The sequence below is a fragment of the Uranotaenia lowii genome, chromosome 2 (assembly GCF_029784155.1).
Source record: "Uranotaenia lowii strain MFRU-FL chromosome 2, ASM2978415v1, whole genome shotgun sequence".
Classification (NCBI taxonomy): domain Eukaryota; kingdom Metazoa; phylum Arthropoda; class Insecta; order Diptera; family Culicidae; genus Uranotaenia; species Uranotaenia lowii.
The window spans coordinates 249,164,389-249,184,807 of NC_073692.1; the positions used below are offsets into that span (position 1 = coordinate 249,164,389).

Here is a 20,419-nt window from a genome sequence, read left to right on the forward strand (position 1 = left end):
GTTGCTATTATTGGAAGGAACTCGTTCGATAAGGTTCGATAGCCAGCATAGAACTCCGGTAGTTCTGATACACGACGATAATTGAGAATGTCTGCCAACCTCCCGGGAGTCACAGCAAAGCTGGGAAGCTGTTCAAGCCATGGAAGATTTCGTCTTTCCTCTCCCGGTCCCGATTCAGATACAGAATTCTTGTCGGTTTCCGATGATCCGCAGATTCATCTGTTAATCGATTTCAATGAATCTAAGCTTGCTCGCATGACACCGGAACTCGAGAATAAAATTCTTGACGATTCGATCGTTTCGCTTGGTGTCGAAGTTGTTGAATATCAGGTAAGTGTCATTGCCATTAGGTGTATACATTTTATTAAATCATTTTGTTTTTTTTTTTTTTAATTTTCAGAGCAACCTGAGGTAATTTTACTGTACTGGATAACGCTTGAGTAGCTCCGAAATCTTTTAAAGTCCCGAGACAGGCGACTGTGGTCCAAGGTCCTAAGTTCGTCAATGTGTAATTTTGACTAGGTTGACATTTGTGGTTCAAAATTGATTTTTATTTTATTTTAAATGGTTCCAAATAAAACGTTAAAAGTGAAATAATTTTATTTTTAATAACCAAAGAAAATTAGCAATAATTCTTTTATGCAACTATCGCTTTGAATTTCATTCCGATCTCCACCACCAGATGTCACCGCCGTAGATATTTCTAAAAATTTTATTTTTTTTTTTTTTATTAATACTAATGTTTATTAGGCCAATTACTTTTACAAAGTTTTTATGTGCCGGGGTTCTTTTTAAATTTAAATTTAAAGCTAGGGGGCTGGAAAGGGTTGGAGGATGGTGGAGGGAGTTTTAGAGGAGGGGTGGGATTTTTAACATTATTTTGCCGTTGTGCGGCAGAGGGTAACATTTTGCTCTCATGCCCAACTCCATTGTCCTTGGAGTCGGGTGGAGAAATGGAGGGGTTTTTCTTCCGAGGGGGTGAAGGGGTGGTTGGTTGAGTTGCTGGTAGTCCAGATGCCGAAGTATTATGATCACGTTTAGATTGCTGCTGTTTCGATGATTTTTCTGGTTGATGTTGCTGCTGGTTATTTTCCGAGACGTGTGGAGTTTTTGGATCGTTTCCTAATCGGGTGACACTGGCATAGGTGTTCTTGTTAGTATTGTTTTTCATCTGTTGACGAGCTGTGGCGAGTGATAAGTTTTGTTCTGCGCTGATACGATGAGCGATGGATTCTTCAATCCATTTCGGACAAGTGCGTTCGGATGGTGAGTGTTCGTTCGATTGGCAAGTGCGACAAAACTTTTGGCCAGGACAGTCGCTGCTATCGTGTTTTGTACTCGAGCAAACACTACACGCGCGTTCGTTCGGACATCGTTTTTTCGGGTGTCCATAGCAGAAGCACTGCCGACATAACAAAGGCTGAGGAATATATAAACGGGTTCGGACTCGGAGGAGTCCAAAATTGACGAACTCAGGGATGACTGTGCTATTTATAGTCAAAATTAAAGTTGGCGTGCCGATTATCCCATCTGCTGTTTTCCTTGTTATTCTTCGGACTCCAGTGATTTTTTGAGATAATAGCTCAGCTAACAAATCCGCATCGGTCATGTCGTTTACTTCGCTACATCGCACTACAAACTTTCGTTGATTAAGGTTCGGATGTGTACCAATTTCTATCGGTGTTCCATCGACGAGCTGCTTCATTTCTTCCAATTGTTGGCTTTGTTGTTCGTTCCGGATCTTTAAAACGTACCATTTCCTGATACGATCGAAAAACGCACCATCGATCTTCCCAGCGTGTTGTTCTATTGATTTCCCAACCAAAAACGGATTAGGAAGTGTATGTCCATCTTTGGCTTTCAGAAACAAGTATTGAAGGCGTCCGTGCAGGTTCTGAGGGTCGAGCCACCCAAGTAACCATAAGCACTAAAGCTTTGCATTTTTATAGCTTTACACCAGCATTCAAAGGCTAAATTACACTATATCAGCACATCAAGTGCAATTTTGCATTACAACAGCCCTTCGAGTGCTATGCTGCATCATGTTAGAATTATACCACTCTTTTAAAATGCAACTTGCATTCTATCAGCTTTGCCCAATGCTTTTGAAATGCAACATTGCTCTAAATCAGAATAACAAATGCTATATTTTCTAAGCATTAAATTGGCATCACACAAGCTTGCTTTAATGCTTTTAAGCACTATGTAAGCACTACAGTGGCATTAGGCCAAAGCACATTAGCATTGATTGATGCTGAATCAATGCAAATTCAGGGCACCGGTTGCTAGAAATTTGATTCAAATAGGTCTTTTTTTTTCAAAGATTTAACGCGGACCTGATAGGTTCACAGGCAGAGTCAATGTCAAATGTCAGAGCCACATATGTCATGAGTTCGATTCCAGGTCATTTTCAGCTGAGAAATAAAAAAAATATCATGTAGAAAATTCAATCCGAGAGATCTCCTCAATATGCATAAGCGAATATAAAAATAATTACAAATTTAGTATCATGGCCGAAAAATGAACCGAACAAAAATCCAAAATATTTTTTTTCGCATGGTCGAACCTCATTCGAACGCCATTTGCATTTTCCCAGCATTTTGCCCGCCAACCTTGTAGCATCAATCAATGCTATAACAGTGCTTTTATAGGGTTATACCAGTTTCTGCACTAATGCAGCAGTTAATTTCGCCAAACCTGGCTCACAGAGCTAAAATGATGCACAGAATCAAGCACTATAGCTGACGCTAGAGCAGAGTTGATGCTAGATTTTAGTGCTTATGGTTACTTGGGCATTCCGGTATGGTCCGATTCGGGTAGACTCCAGGAGACGGACTCATCACGACGCTTTGCACCGAACTCTAGGTAACATTTATAAGCTCTATACTTTAGCCCTTTAGGATAGGTTCGAGAACGAAAAAAGACGACCGATCTAGCCAAAGGCTGAGAGAAAACTGATGTAAAAATTTTAATAACCGAGATATTTCTCGACGAGAAATATTTCAATTATTACACGCTGAAAAATAACTCAGTGAGTGGGCACGGTGAAGCTTGAAAAAGCATGAAAAATAATATTTTTATATTTTTTTCATTTCTGAGTGTTTGGTAACAGTATTTTTGTATTCGGGTAGTTGATCTAGTAACCTTGGGGGCGGGATTATGGAACTCGAAACAATCGAGTTTCGTTCGATTCGACCGAATTTTTCATTACCGATCTTAAACGAGCTCGGTTCGAATGGAACGTTTCGAGATGATTTACTACCCGGCAGGGATGCCAAGTGGTTTCGTCAAAAATCAGGACATCGCAAAACTAAAAATCAGGATTTTTCAGGACACCTCTGGATTTTTGAAAATATCAAGGATTTCTGCTTAAATTGCATAAATAAAGGTGCAATACAGGTGCTGTAAACGCCTTGATTTATGTAACAACAGTAAGCAGCTTCTTGGCTGGCCTGTAGTTCATATCGAAAAACACCATTTAAATATCATCGCTGATCCGAAGATTACCATCTGTTGAATGGGTTTATCTATTTTATAACCTATATATTCAATTTTTTTATAATTAAACTACAAATTCGATTATATTTGTGAAGTTTTTATGAAAATCAGGACAAATCAGGACATTTTGAGGACCAATTTTAGAAAATCAGGACAAATCGAGAGCTTTTGAAAAATCAGGACGGTCTCTCGAAAATCAGGACAAATCGTGATAAATCAGGACACCTGGCACCTCTGCTACCCGGTTTACTCGAAATTGAGTACGTTAAAATTTAGAACTCGAACGAGATTAAATATACCGATTCTTATTCGATTCGAGTTAAAACACGAAACGAGTATCTCGAATCGAATAGGATTCATAATTTCACCCCAGCTTTGTTGCTTTTTATCATAAAAGATTACAAATCTTTTCAAAAAGTTTTCATTTATGTGACGAAAAGTAAAAAATGCTGCAGCTAAATTTCTGTTTGCCTAGGTATTTTTAAAGACCTTGGTTTTGGTTTCTTTTCACTTACTTTTGCGTAGGATTTTCTAAGGATGTACTCGTTTCGTGTATATTCGTTGTATAAACTGACCGTGCAACTTGCAAATTATTGAAAATATTTTTAACAACTAAATCTTATTTATTTAAAGCAAAATTTAACGCCTACATTTTTTCGCAGATTTGTGAAATGGCTACGTTAGAAGATAAGATACTTGGTGAGAAATTGCAAAACTATTGCAGCAGTAGTGAAGACGAAAACGAAAACGATGATACTAATTCTGGTAGCAAAGGTCAATCAAGTTCTGGTTTGAAATTTATACCAGAGGATAAAATCAAAGATCAAGCCCATTGGAGTGGTAGTGCGGCCAACACGGGTCCTAAAGGTGTGATACGCGATTGGCAAAGGTTCAAGCAACTGGAGACGGAAAAACGCGAAGAGCAAGAAAAGGAAAAGTTTGATCTGCTCAAGAAGCTGAGTATCACGGCTCGTACTCATGCCGAAGACGAAGCAGCCAAGGAACGAGACCAACTGGATCGCGAGCTGGAAGAACTTATGAGTGATGATTTTTTACTGGAGTATCAGAAGAAACGGATGGCAGAAATGTTGGCTCAATCTGGAAAACTTCCTTCTTTCGGTACTTTGATAGAGCTGAGTAATGGAGATGATTTTTTGAAAACAGTCGATGATGAACCAAAAGCGGTCACAATTGTAATTCACATTTATGATCGTAACGATAACGCATGCAGAGCAATGAATAAAGCACTTCAAGAACTGTCCTCAGAATATGTGAACGTCAAGTTTTGTAAATTCATGAGCTCAGTAGCAGGGCTGAGCAACTCTTTCAAATGTAAAGGTGTGCCAGCACTATTGATATACAAAGCAGGGCAAATGATTGGAAACTTCATTCGAGTGACCGACGATTTAAGTGATAATTTCAATAGCTCGGATGTTGAAAGTTTCCTTACCGAAGTTGGAATGCTACCCGATAAGACAGCTGTTCCTTATATTGTTAAATAAGTACAGTATTCATATAACATTTGTAATAGTAATCATTTGAAAACTCTTAATACACGACGAGAATACCTTATATTTAAGGAATCATTAGAATATTATATGTTGTTTAAGCATCGGAATTCAACGTCACTTGTGAGCATACATAATAATTTGAATTATAAGTACTAATTATTGACGAATAGTGCCCACATTGCGGAGACTAAACAAAGTAATAATATCTGTAGAATCGTAATTTCTAAACGACGCGTTTAATAAAGCTGATTATTTTTATTATATACGCAATGGTTATATCAACCTTTTCGGAATGAAAAATATATCTTTTTTTGTGAGTAAAGTATTGCATTTTATCAAAAAATAAATTTTCTCTAATCGAAATGAAAATAGAATAGATGCGTAGATGGTTATAACCCGTCCTCTAGAATGTAAAGGATTCTATAAGTTCAAAGTAAATGTCATGTAGCTTTCCTGCATTAAATCAACATATTCACAATAAGTTACAGCCTTTATTATTATAATTATAGTTATTATTATAGCTTTTCTTGTCTTTGCTTAATCGATCTATAAATAAATACAGTGTAATTAAAACATAAAAGCTGTCGGCTAAAATTATTACACCAACATATCTTAACAGAACCTCCTATTTTCCAAAGCGTTAGAGCACCTGTATCCGTGGTCCAAACAGCCGGTTTAGAACCAAATTCCGACCCGAGCAACCGTACTGGTGATCCATTATACCAGTTTCAACACAACTTTTTTTTAGAGCTGGTATAAGGATTGATCCAAAACTGATGAGAAACAGTTCTTAACCGTTTGTCAGTTAGGGCATCTGTATTCGTGGTCTATTCTAGGGTCTAGTTTATACAAGAATTGAACCAAAGAAAATGTCTGTCAAACGGTTTAGAGCACCTGTATCCGTGGTCCAAACAGCCGGTTTAGACCCACATTCCGACCCGAGAAACCGCGTTGGTGATCCATTATACCAGTTTCAACTCAACTTTTTTTAGAGCTGGTTTAAGGATTGATCCAAAACTGATGAGATTTGGATCCAATTTAACGCAGTTCTAAACCGTTTGACAGTTAATGGAACACGAGTGCAGTTGCCAGTTTTTTCATTGGATCGGATCTAATTTCTTTGGTTCAATTCTTGTATAAACTAGACCCAAGAATAGACCACGAATACAGATGCCCTTAGAACTGCGTCAAATTGGATCCAAATCTCATCAGGTTTGGATCAATCCTTATACCAGCTCTATAAAAAGTTGAGTTGAAACTGGTATAATGGATCACCAATGCGTTTGCTCGGTTCGGAATTTGGGTCTAAACCGGCTGTTTGGACCACGAATACAGGTGCTCTTAATAGAACACGAGTGCAGGAACAATTCGCATATGGTACCACAGACAGTCATCATAAACCCCATAGTACATTTCCAGTTAAGATAATACATGCGATCATTACTATTTTGTAATTTTAAATTGAATTTATCATGCGTTTTATTCAACACTTTGTTAAATAAAAAAATATCATCAATAAACATTTAGTAGTCTATAACTTTTCAGTGCATGTTTGCTCTCGCCCCTTCCTTGTGAGCAAATTTGGTGACTTTGTCGGTCCCGACGGCATCAACGGCACTTTATTGCCCCCCCCCCCCTCTCCCGGTGCGGTATCAGAGTGATGGTGGCTTTGCTTCCGATTGCTGCGGATACGGATGCCGTATTGAGCACCTATACGTGAAAATTCAGATGAATTGAACGTTTTCTTTTCTTGAGTGCGATTATGGCTCTTCTTTGAAATGGACACCGGCCTGAACCCAAAGGTGTCGTAAAATCATATGGCAACACTCTGCTTTTGCGCAAAGATTTTTCTCATTCTGTTTCAGTGGTTCACAAAGTGCAGTCAACGCTTCATTGAAAACTAGTTCGTACAGCGTAACGCGCCGTAGAAAACAAGGTGATTATAATCTAAATTTCTCACGCGACCTGTAGGTTATCGACCGGTAGTGAAAAAGTGTGAAAATTTTCACGCAAATCCCGAGAAAAGTGGTTTTAAAATTTGGCTGGAATGATGGTATTGTGACCGAATTTTCTTTTCGAAAACCGGAGAGCAATTGGGCGTATGCCGAAAAAAAGTGAGAAAATTGAGAGAGTTTAGTATCGGAAGAGCAAGATATGCAATTGAGATGATTGGTGTATGTGTATGGAGATTTCATGTGCTGTTTTCATTAGACTGTGTGGGTGAAAACGCAGTCATTAAACTAAACACCAAAGGAGAAATTTTTCAACCGATTTAAGGTGATAGATAATTTTTAGTCCAATCCTGAATAAATTAGACTATTTTGGATAAAAACGGTAAGTTGGAATATTGCATACAATTTGTTTGCTCAACGCCATGTTTTGGGAGAACAATTCAAAGGCCCAATTGCCTAAATTCACTCAACATGTTGGAGAAGCATCCATCCGGAAGATGACGTACCTTTCAAAATATGATTGGATCGCGCTGCATAATATGGTCGATTCAGATTTGTGATTGATATGTGTTGAAGAAAAATGATAGCGATATTTTACTGTATTAAATATATAAATTCAAGGAAAATCTCATAACAATGTAGAAAATAAGTAATTGAAACTAAAGTCGCGAATACCATAAAAATGGTAAAACGACTTTAATCGAAACAAAAATAAAGTAATTGAAACTTTAAAATCTAGGCTTGAATAAGCACTTGCTATCTAAATTCAATATTATATTAATATTTTTCGTGGAATAATTTACTTTAATAACAGTAATATACATCATGTTTTTGTAATCGTAATTGTAATTATGATTTTTATTTACGGAAACCTTCAAGTTACAAAATGACCTAGTGACTAGGTCAAGGAAGACACTTTAACATGTGTAACTAATGTTTTTTTCGTAAGAAGTTTGAAACAATCATTTTCAATAATTTTTTTTTTATTTTTGAGTTCAGTTCTTTGATAATGACATGCCTCACTGTTCTTCGTTCGCCTATCTTATCTGCACGTTCGAGAGCTTAACGCAATATTTTTCTTTTACTCTTACAATTGAATTATCACTTACAGTTGATTCACATTTATTTGAAAGCAAGATTGAACTATGGAAAATCAATGAATAAAACGTAAATGTCAAAAAATGTACATTTGTAATATGTATAATTTTGTTCATTGTTTATCAACTTCTACGCAACCTTTTAGTTACGATTTACTTTATAGTCAGGTTATTGTGACTCTTTGAAAAGCTCTTCAGAAAAAAATGATAACAGAAATTGAGGGATTAAATCCAAGAGATCATGGGGGGGGGGGAGAACATTTTTATTATTTTAAATTGTTAAATCGATCAACCTTTAAATCAATCATCAATGAATTTGCGTTAATTCGTTGCAGTGTCATCCTTTCATACAAAATTGAATGTGTCGAACTTTATACATATTCTAAATAATCTAAGATTGCATCAGGGCTGTTATTAACCGTTTGAATACTATTTATAGATTAATTTCATTCTGTGATGAGTTGCGGCGACATTCGAATGAAAAAATAAGTGTGAGGAAAAGAGGTGTAATATCGGTTATGTCTATATAGGTTCTCAATTTTAAGCTTCTAAATTCAAAATTAAGATATTTATGTGTGCCATTTCTATTTAGCCGCTTCTAGAATAGTCATTAATCGTAAAAATCAATAGCCGGTGGGTGCACGATACGTGTTGTTGTATTTGTGAGTGTAATTGACAAAATCATCAAATTATTTAACCCTCCCATCCCCATCGATTTAAGCATTGTATTGAAAATGTACCGCACTTCAACAATTCATGCAACGAGACTAACCTTATCAATTCTATAGAACAGCTCCTAAAAGAAGTGTAAAAAACTTATCAACAATCACATTCTTCCTCATCTATCTATAGTAGAATGAACATAATCAAAATCTGACTGCGAACTTGAACAAATGAAGCTAACCAATCGTACAATTTTGTCTCGTTTTCGGCCTTTCCTATGCACACATAAGTTTCAGTCAAGCGAAGGTGATGATGTCATCTTCAACTATACCCATGGGCCATGCGGCCGTCAGCTAGTCAGTCTGATGAGAAGAACATAAATGCACTGAGCTTCATGTATATAGGGACGATTTATTTTACTCATTTCCACTCAATCTGTAGAATTTATTTTGTCCCAATTCATTTATGTCGTTTTTCAGTACCACAAATAACGTAAGAATGTTTTATTTTCGACGAATTCATGACCATTTCAAATATGAATCAAATATTGCTATGCAAAATACCTACCTGAATAAAAAGTATTGAAAACTACTTGTAAATAAAAAAATAAAAAGTTTTTTTTTCAAGATTCTACATTTTAACTGAATCACATGGAAGTCATCGCGATCAACGCCATAATATTATGCAGCTCTATAGGTAAAAGTTAGCCTTGAGATACTCTGAAGTTCAGTTGAACAAAACAAAAACAAATCACGATGTGTTTCGTAGAAGGAAAAAAAAAATACAGTAAAACTAATTTTTGCACGGGCAGAAAGAAGACCTTTTCCCGGTTCATTTTCATCAAAAATTAAAATATTTGGTCGGTGACCCCCCATAAATTTTTTTTTTTTTGAAAATTTTCTATTTGAAATCTTCAAAAAATATTTGTAATTTAAGTGTTTTATAATTTCTGAGGTGCCAATTCTCTTAGTTTTATTTTAAATATATTTATATTGAACTGATAACTCAATAATCCCATCAAAAAAATTTCAGAATTAGACCAAACTTGTTACAGCGCTTTGAAAACAAAGAAAATTGCCTTAAAATGTCTTCTTATCCTAAATTAAAAAATCGGCTGGCAAACTTGTCTGCAGTTTGAGAGGGTCAACTTATCTGAAATTATTAGAATTATCTGGAGTAATATGAATTCATATATGAATCCATTTGATTCCATTCTCTTTAGATTTTTTGATTGTGGCAACACTGGATGGAATTTTATTTCAAAACGCTGAATGATTAAGAAAACCAGGTTATACTAGGAACCGCTATAACTTTTTTGTGATAACGCTTACCGTAATGCGATCCAGAGTAAAAACGTCTGCCTTAATTTAAGCTTTGAAAAAAAAATAAGGCAATGAGTATTCAAAAATAAACGATCCGTTATAAACAATTTTTGATGAGAAATCAGTTTTTATACTTCTCCTGAGTAAAGTGTCTTAAAATCCCATTCGCACTTCAGACTCAATGCAAATCGCTACAGTAGTTCAATCTATCTTAAATTTTGCATGTTATTTTCCTCTGAATCAATGCTCATTATTAGCCTAGAATTTCATTAAACGTTTTATATTTATTATTTTCCAGCCAAATTTTAGTAATCCTGTTGTACACTGTGATTCTTCCACTTTTATTCAAAGAGCTAGCAATACATTTTTTTTAAATTAATAATAGTATATTTAAGGCCAATTACTCTACAAAGTTTTATGTGCCGTGGTATTCTTGAAAAATATCTTTACAGCTATGTTAGGGAAGGGGGGAGCCGAAATAGTCGCGGCGACTCGACATGTTAGTAAAAAAAAAATTCTAAAATTGGAAAGGGATGAGGTTAAATTAAGGATCATATCATTGTAAGTATTTTCCCATAAGGGTTCCGTGGCGGCGTACTGAAGCATTGGATTCGGTCGAGTTTTCATCATTGTAGCCGGCCTTCATCTCGCATTGTCGAACCCTTCGGCAAAGGTGTTTCTAATAAATAAACAAATAGACTTTAAAAAAGAGATACAAAAAAGAGAGGTACAAGATAAAGAGAAAGTGGGCTAAATTATTATGTCAGACTGTTTAAGGTATTTGTAAATAATGTATAAATACTCAATATCAAAGTTTGCCAAAATGTCTCTGATTGGAACTCCAGGTGATCTACGTCGGGCCCTAAGGGTATCTAGTAAACAAGACCTCGATTGATCATACCTCTCACACGTCCAAACAACATGATCGATGTCGTGGTAGCCATCCCCACAAACACAAACATTGGTTGCTGCGAGATTTATACGAAACAAATGCGCGTCAAGCCGGCAGTGATTTGACATGAGCCGAGAAACCACGCGAATGAAATCGCGACTCAAGTTTAAATGCTTGAACCATGCCTTCGTCGGAACCTTAGGGATAATCGTATGGAGCCAGCGTCCCAGTGTGCCATTGTCCCATTGAGACTGCCAGTCGTTAATCGCTAATTGGCGAGGTATTGAAACAAATTCTTGATAAGTTATTATCCTCTCAAAAATTTGCCCTTGTGCTGCACCCACCTTAGCAAGTGAATCCGCTTTCTCGTTACCCGGAATCGAGCAATGAGACGGAATCCACATCAAGGTAATTCTATACGAATTTTCAACTAAAGCGCTCAAAACTCCTGAAATTTCCTGTAGGAAATACGAAGAGCGCTTCATCAGTTTCATTGATCGGATCGCCTCAACGGAGCTGAGACTATCCGTGTAAATGAAATAGTGGTCTGCGGGCAGTGTGCGAATGTGTTCCAAAGAGCAAAATATTGCGGCTAACTCAGCAACGTAAACGGAGCATGGCTCTTGAAGCTTGAAACAAGCTTCAAAGCGCTAATTGTAGACTGCAAAGCCGGTTGCATTATCAATTCTAGAACCATCGGTGAAAAATAGTTTCGTGATATCAATATCTCGTTACCTTTGATGCAAAGATGTGAGGAATTACATTAGGTCGGATATGATCCGGGATTCCATGGATTGTTTCACGCATGGACAGATCGAAATTGATTAAGGAACTGTTAAAGTTGTAGAAGTGACTCGTGTCCGAACGATTTGTATTAATTGTCGAAGGATTTATGTCTATCTCGTGATATGTATTATAAACGTTAAAAAATTTTACATGCGGATTTAGATTTAAAAGCCTTTCAAAGTTTTCAATCACCAGGGGGTTCATTATTTCGCTTCGAATCAGGAAACGTAGCGATAAATCAAAAAATCTATTTTTTAACGGCATTACTCCCGCCAGTACTTCGAGATTCATCGTATGTGTCGATTGCATACAACCCATGGCAATACGCAAACAACGATACTGTATTCGTTCTAGTTTAATCAAGTGGGTTTGCGCGGCGGACCCAGCAAAAGCTTCCGTATTCTATGACCGACAGTATCGTTGTTTGGTATAACCTGATGAGGTCCTGTGGATGAGCACCCCACCAGGTTCCAGTAATCGTTCGAAGAAAATTGATTCTCTTTTGACATTTTTGAGTCAAATACCTGATATGTTTCCCCCAAAGGCATTTAGAGTCGAACCAGACACCCAAATATTTGAAGGAAAGGGATTGAGTTAGGGTTCTACCCATCATAAGGAGATCTATTTGTGGAGGGGAATGTTTCCTTGAAAAAACCACTAACTCGGTTTTACTGGGAGAAAAATCAATACCCAGATTTATTGCCCAAATCGATAAGTTGTTAAGAGTTTCTTGTAACGGGAATTTAAGTTGAGTGTCAGTTTTACCTGTGGTATGTACAACACAGTCATCCGCAAGTTGTCTTAGCGTGCAATTTTCTGCAATACAAGCATCGATTTCTCGGACGTAAAAGTTATATAGCAGGGGGCTTAAACACGAACCTTGGGGTAGACCCATGTAACTTACTCTATCAACTTTGGTTTCTCCATGGCTAAAATGCATAATTTTTTCAGACAACAAATTTAAAAGATAGTTATTCAGTCTTGGTGAAAGTCCGCAAGTGCTAAGTTTGTGCGACAATACTTCTATGGACACCGAATCGAAAGCCCCTTTTATGTCCAGAAATACTGCAGCCATTTGCTCTTTTTGGGCAAACGCCAATTGAATTTCTGATGAAAGAAGCGCTAGACAGTCGTTCGTACCCTTGCCTCTACGGAATCCAAATTGGGTACTAGATAACAGGTTATTTGACTCAACCCATCTATCAAGCCGAGAGAGAATCATTTTTTCGAGCAATTTCCGGAGACATGAGAGCATTGCAATCGGCCTATACGAGTTGTAGTCGGAGGCTGGTTTACCCGGTTTTTGAATGGCAATAACTCTCACTAGCCTCCAATCATGCGGAACAAAATTCTGCTCAAAACATTTATTGAATAAATTCAATAGTCGTGTTTTAGCTGAGACAGGTAAATTTTTCAATAGGTTGAACTTTATTCTGTCTAGCCCTGGCGCTGAATTGTTGCATGACAAGAGAGCCAGTGAGAATTCCACCATAGTAAATTTCGAATCGTTTTCTAGAGTGGTTTCAGTCACTTCCCGATAGATTTTTCGAGCAGGTGCTGCGTCCGGACATACTTTTTTTGCGAAATGCATCAGCCATCGGTTCGAGTTTTCTTCACTTTCGTTCGATGGAGAGTGATTACGCATGTTCCGAGCCGTTTTCCATAGAGAGCTTAAAGACGTTTCCCGACTTAATCCTTCAACATATCGCCTCCAGTATCCTCGTTTTTTAGCCCGGATCAAGTTCTTGAACTTGCGTTCCAGGGCCAAGTAACGCTTAAACTGTTCTGGCAAACCGCTTCTACGGAACCCGAGAAACGCCTTATACTTTTCGTCGCTCGCGTTTGAGCATTCTCTATCCCACCACGGAGTGAGGGCTTTCTTTCTAATAGTTAAGTTCGTTTCGCGTCTGAGCTGTGCCCCGATTGCGCAGTCCACTATCGTTCCGGCGATAAAACGATATTCATCCTCCGGTGGAAGGACTTCTCTCAAATCGATGGCTTCATTTACTTTTACCGCATACTTTTTCCAGTCAATGTTCCTAGTGAGGTCGTAGGCGACATCAATTCCTTCAGTTGAACTACTCCCACTGGTGATTGAAATAGTGATTGGGAGATGATCGCTTCCTTGAGGGTCTTGGATAGCATTCCATGAACAATCCAAGGATAGTGAGGATGAAGCTAAAGAGACATCTAAAACACTGTGCTGAGATTGGGATCCACAAATTCGAGTCACTTCACCTGTGTTCAAAATAGACATGTTGAAGTCGTCGCACAGCTCGTAAATAATTGTTGCACGATTGTCATCACGTGAGCTACCCCAGCCCACCCCATGAGAGTTAAAATCCCCCAGAACTAGCCGGGGTTCTGGAAGAAGGGAAATTACATTTGCCAGTTGGTACCGGTCCACTCTGGAATTTGGCGGAATGTAAACTGAGGCGAGACCTTTGATTCTCGCTTGGCACGAGACGACTTCAATACCTGGTGATGGTTGATGTTGAATGCGAAAAAACGGGTGACATTTCTTGATCCCTAAAAGAACGCCACCTCCTCTTTGACCGTGTCGATCAAGGCGAATTATATTATGGCTGTGAAAATTTAAATCTATATCTGGAGAAAGCCATGTTTCACAAAGAGCGAAAACGTCACTATCAAAATTATTAACTAGAATTTTAAGAGAGTCTAATTTAGGAATAAGACTTCTACAGTTCCATTGTAGAATAGAGATAATTCCTCTACCCTCACTGGCTGAATTATTCATCGAGAGAAATTACCTCTGAAAAGATGGGCATAGAAAGAGTTATTTTTTTCAAGATCTCTCTCAAAAATGGTACAAAAACATTGATCATTTTCCTCCATCCTGCGGGTACACTTAAAAAGTCCAAGATAAACTCAACGGTTTCGGAAAACTTCATCTTTCCACTTGCCCCAAAACCAGAAAAGGATTTGGACGCAGTGTCAGATTTAGTTCCATCGACAACCGTAGCGTTTATCTGGGCTATTGATGGTTCAGATTTTTTACCTGTAAAATTAGTTTGGGGTTTTAAATGGCTCAAAAGTGGGGGGTAGTCCTCTTGGGACGGATTTAAACCGGGGGGACTCCGAATAGGAGTAAAGGAAAGCGTATTACCACTTTGAGGATGTTTTATTTTTTCAACGGAAGCCTTTCTGGGTTGTTTGTAAGGAGTGTGTTTTCTTTTATTAATGTGTGTTGTTCTTTTTCGGATCAGTGGCCCAGTTGATGACCCTTCTAATGGATCCTCCCCTTCAGATTCATTCTCAGTAAGAAGGTCATACTGGTTTTCTGAGACAACTGGCAGAGACTTCAATAACATATCACGATACGAGATTTTTGATCGAGTTTTTAAGGAAGCCTTGATTTTTTCCTGGCGCAGTTTGTACTTAGGGCAATCTGAGAGAGCATGTGATGGAGCCCCGCCACAATATAGGCATTTATTTTCTGTGGTTTTCTCACAGGAGGCTTCCTTGTGCTTCTCTCCGCATTTTGAACAGCGAGCCTGATTGCCACAGTAGTCGGCTGTATGTCCTAACTGTTTGCAGTTCTGACAATTCATCACCGAAGGTACAAAAAGTCTCACAGGTAGACGAACCTTCCCGATCGTGATGTAATCTGGGAGAACAGTACCGGAGAAGGTGACACGAAAAGAATTTGAAGGAGTAAACTTGCGGTTTTCCCCTTCGCCAGATGCCGAGCGTAGCTGACGTGCGTCCACAATTTCGATCGATGGAAGGCCGGGATCCTTGAAGCGGCCGATCCCGGACTCTACAAGGTCAACGGCGGTCAAACCCTCTTCTGTCACCACTCCGTCGATTTCGACATCACGAGCGGGAACGTAAACGTGGTATTCGACGTTAAACTTCTCGCAGGAAACAATGGCGTTCGCTTCCTTCAGACTACCAACGATAACTCTCATCTTGTTTTGACTCATCGATTGGTAGCTGACTACGGAGGGGAATGATCTATCGAGGTCTCGAGAAATGGAAACTAAATTGAGACGTTTCCCGTTAGGTTTAGACCGGAAATAAACCACCCAGGGTCCCAATGATTCAGAATGGTAAACCCGACGACGGGGAGCTTTAGGCGCTTGCTGAATTTGATCATCAGGTTTAGGTTTTTCCTTGTCAGCAAGATTTCCAAAATGAAAGGGAGATGAATTGGACTGTATTATTGGGGTTGCAAGGGGGGTTTCTGAAGAAGTTTTCTGGGGAGGGGCATCTTCGGTATCGGACTCGTACATCTTCGGATACAAGGGAGCACTGTTCGAGATGGAGACGGTATCCTCATCCCCGCCGTCGTCATCCATTGTCTGGATAAATGTTCCAGTCCAATGGGAAAAGGCGAAACACGAAAATTAAACTTCTTTTTTATATAATTATGTAAGATAATAAAATAATCAAACGAAAATCAAACAGGAAAGAATTGAAATAAATTAATAAATAGAGTTAAAGAGAGATAGAGAAAGAGAAAGAAGAAAAGAAAAAAAAACTATCGGATACTCAGCCGAATTATAATAGCGCTGCAGGCCAACAGCACACTTTTCTGATCGATGCTTCTGTGTTTGCACCACACCGATGACCTTGATGAAACCTGCCGATGAGAACAATGGCCGATCACCACGTGGTTCGATGTTCGGTGACGAGATCGTTAACGATTCACAAGGGAAAAAAATAAAACCCTTCACACGATGGTTTCAAAAAAAAAAAACCTTATCAGAAAGTGCCCTAACGGAATGCACATGCGGATATCAGGGCTGACAACACTTTGAGCCACACTTTAATTTATTCACGACACACTAGCAAGTAAAAAACACTACTGCTCGCGGCGAGTGATGTCAAACGAATGTCCAAGCAATACATTTAAAGTTAAATAATCTAAGCTTCTACAGTTTCCAACACACCTCTTGAATTCTATGTTTAAAAAAAAATTATAGTTCGTAGGAAATAATCTTTTTAATCGATGAATCTAGTCTAAAACTGTGATAAATTTCATTTTTTTTTTCCAGAAAATGTATTTTCATATTCTTGTCAAGCTCAAATTTACATATATCAACATTATTGTTGGCAAAAGTGAATTACAATCGATAGAAATTCATAAAAACTAAAAAAAAGCAGAAATCTAGCCTAAACCGTCGATGAAATTTAAATTTCTCCTAAAAAATAGGTTTTTCATCGTTTTGTTCTACATTAATATAATTTTCAACAGTACTTCAATTCTTAAGCAAAAATGAAATTCCATTGATTGATAGAAAATGTATTCTCCTTGAACATGTAAACAAAAAATGAAATTGATGTTATATAATCGAAGATGTACGGATTTCAGTGCAAGTACTTTAACTTTTAACTTAATTTTATATTTTAAGTTCTATTGAAAGCTGTTTTGATATGTTTGAATTTTATCTGATGTAAACAAAATTAAAAGAATGCCCTAAACAAGTGATATCATCAGAAATTTGATTTTTTTTCTAAAGTGCGTATCCATACACATCAAAGCCTACAAATATTGTAGAATTATTTCAAAGAAAAGTTAGAAAAAAAGAAAAGATTTTTAATATTTCGTTGAAAACCAATCACTGGTGTTGGACTGTTGATATTTATGTATCTTAAAATTTCATTTACCCAGAATTAGTTTTCCAAGATATACACATATGATTATAAATTCATGTAACATTTGGATAAAACTTAGCGCTGATGTTGTCTAGTGGATAGGCTGGCGCGAGTCTGGTAACCCATGCGTACTGGGTTCGATTCCCGGTATCGGCAAGAAAAACTTTTAGGTTCGAATCCCATAAGTTGCCGACAGGTGAGATGCTTGGGGAGTAAGTAGAGGCCAGTCTCGAACCCACCCTTGTCCTTCCTCCAACTGGTATCAGGAGGGGTTGGTTTGTTATCTTGAACTGCATTCTGTCCATATCCAGCTGGAATGGATATAATGAAGTGCATGATGGTCTAATCAACGTCTCATGATCGCATACTATTCTACGCTGCCTACTCTAAACTTTCAAATTTACTTCTCAAAACTATCTCTAATTTTCATTTCCAGTCGTCCCCGAGCTAAACGCCACAAAAAAAAATCATGTAACATTTGGATAAAACTTATTATAACAAGGATATTCCAAATAATAAATTTTAAATAAAATTTTCATATAGAAAACACTTTTTCAGAAGATCCAAATCATTAATCTCTCCAGACTTGTCAATTCTTAATGTTTCAAAATTACAAAAACTTGAATAAAAATAAAAAATAAATTGTTTAAAGAAAAATTACTATTCCATTGCACTGAAATTATTTTACAGATAAAAATTTATAAATATGGACCACAAATCTTTAGAAAAACAAAACGTATGGGGACTCACCGACCAAATATTTTAATTTTGCCTGGAAATCATTCAGAAAAGGCTATATTTTCCATTTCTGAAGAAATTAAAGTTACTGTTTTTTTTTCTTTTAAACATCTTCTATAAATACACCGTGGCATATTTTTCAACCACGGTGTACAATATAATAAGGTTATATCTTCCCGATAATGTCGTCATTACTATCCATCTAGTGATCCTCGGTGTATGCAGCATTATCTTATGCGCGTAAAACTTTTTGCCAGGCACGCTATTCGAAGATAGTAATGACGTCAATTGTTTACCTTCAAACGAGTTGTTTACTCTTGTTAGTAGCCTACCTTATCTATTTATACCGTGTTTTTCAACTGTTTTCTAAGGAAGACTATTGCCATCTGTTCCCCGAAGGAACATGTAATGTAAACGACCGAATCGTTTATTCCGGTCCATCCAAACAGGGATCAACCTATCTGGATGATGATTCACCGGGAGATGAACCGATACTAAAAATAGCCTTTTATCACGAGGTGAACAAAACTTGACCGAACTCGATCAAGGCTGAGGAGGAACTGTACCAATATTTTAAAGGAGTCTAATTTGGTAAAATACTTCTGCAGTTCCATTGCAATACAGAAACAATTTCTCTTACTACAGTAGAGAGATTCATTCAAAAGAAATTGCTTCTGCGATGAGGGTCACAGTGAGAGCTTTTTTTCAAGATTTCTCTCAAAAGAGGTACAAACATATTCATCATACAGACACGAATGCCATAAGAATGGTAAAATGTCTTTAATAAAAAAATAATAATATTAATCATAGTCCTCCATCCTGCTGGTACGTTGAAAAAGGCCATGATGAACGCCACAATTACCGAAATTTTATCTTACCATCAGCCGAAAAGCTGAGAAAACCATTCGACGTTGGATCAGATGCAGTTCCTCTGGGAATTTTGCATTCCTGTTTACTACTGTTGGTCCTGAACTATGAAAGGAAGTCTAGGGTTTAGACTTTCCGGAAAGTGAAGGAAGCCCTTCGGGGATGTATTAAAACCAGGGAGATGGCATCCCTATCCTTTGTCATTGAATTTGACAACCATCAAAATTACGGGCCCACGATTTTGTGGGCCCATAACAAACCTGACATTTTGCTGTCAAGGACCCGAACTAAATGTCAAATGCTAGAGAAGTATGGTTGATACAACCCCCTCACGCTCATTTTTATTTAACCATTTATGGTTCAAAAATAACCATTTTATGGTTTCTGCCTCCAAACTGTCAATATGGTTATTTTTTAAGAATTTTTTAAGCTACAAAATCAACCATTTTTGAAGTTTTTGCGCATTAACCAAATATGGTTAAAAATTCGACAGCCAAATCTTCGCCATTTTATTTTGGAAGTGAGCAATAAAGATGTACGCGTTACATTCGTTTTTAAATCCAAGTTCAATCAAGGCTTGGATTCCACCGGATTTGTTTGAAGTTCTTCGACTGGAGGATCTCACTCTGCCGAAAGGTAATTTTAATAGATTGCTTATGAAAGATGATTTTATTTTTAATTAGATAACAAATTTCTTTGCAGAAAAACAGAAAGAATCTTCCGTAGCGTCATCTGTTTCGTCGTCAGCTTGTAGATGGTACCGGACACCTTACCTCTGCGAAAAAATATTTCCAGATACGGAACGGGCACGCATCGATAAAAACAGCAATCCGCGTCGACCAGCTGATATGTTTGCCTGGCGCATGATTGAGTGTGATGCCCATCGTCGTCAGCGACCCTCGGATTAGTGCTACCCAGCCATGACTCCACTCCGACACCCGTTTGCCACCCGCTAAGACTCAACTTCAGCAAAAACATTCAAAATGTGTGTCTATCAATTCATGACAACCTGTATCTGCATCGGATGCAACGGTAAGTTGGTTTACACAAATATGGTAACGGTAGATAATTTCCGGAGGAACTTCCCGGCTTACTAGCGGAATCCCGTTTTCTTTGGTGGAAGTTTCAATGATTTCCAAAAATCCAATATAAGAAATAATAAGCCTTCCGGTAGTAAACCTGAAAATCTTCCTGCTATATTTCTTGAGAATTTGATTTTAAAACGAAATATTTTTGTAAGGTTTTTATCCAGCTGTATGGCGGCTGTCGAAATTTTAGTTCCGCTGGAAGTTCACATAGAATAGAGGCTTGGGCAAATGGATAACAACCGTGACCATGAAAATTGCAACAGGTGAGTGGAATAAGTATTATAACAAAAATAAATATCAATAACAAGTTTCATTCTTTTTTCAGCTGTATGCTCCCGTGGAAACGATTGTCTGCCAGACAGAAGAGAAGTGACAACTCAAAG

General features: G+C 37.7%; 1 protein-coding gene and 1 long non-coding RNA gene across 2 annotated transcripts; both read left to right on the forward strand.

The window, feature by feature from the left end:
- Nucleotides 1-4,054: 4,054 nt before the first annotated feature.
- On the forward strand, nucleotides 4,055-5,601 carry LOC129744456 (phosducin-like protein). Its single transcript, XM_055736979.1, has one exon. The coding sequence runs from the start codon at nucleotides 4,170-4,172 to the stop codon at nucleotides 4,998-5,000; it is 831 nt and encodes a 276-aa protein (XP_055592954.1). The 5' UTR covers nucleotides 4,055-4,169; the 3' UTR covers nucleotides 5,001-5,601.
- Nucleotides 5,602-19,447: 13,846 nt separating this feature from the next.
- On the forward strand, nucleotides 19,448-20,419 carry LOC129744458 (uncharacterized). Its single transcript, XR_008736918.1, has 4 exons — nucleotides 19,448-19,584; nucleotides 19,651-19,980; nucleotides 20,189-20,299; nucleotides 20,362-20,419. It is a non-coding gene; the product is annotated as an uncharacterized LOC129744458 (long non-coding RNA).

Bases quoted from the DNA above. Each gene is read 5' to 3' on its own strand.
- LOC129744456 (XM_055736979.1), top strand. From the start codon at position 4,170: ATGGCTACGTTAGAAGATAAGATACTTGGTGAGAAATTGCAAAACTAT.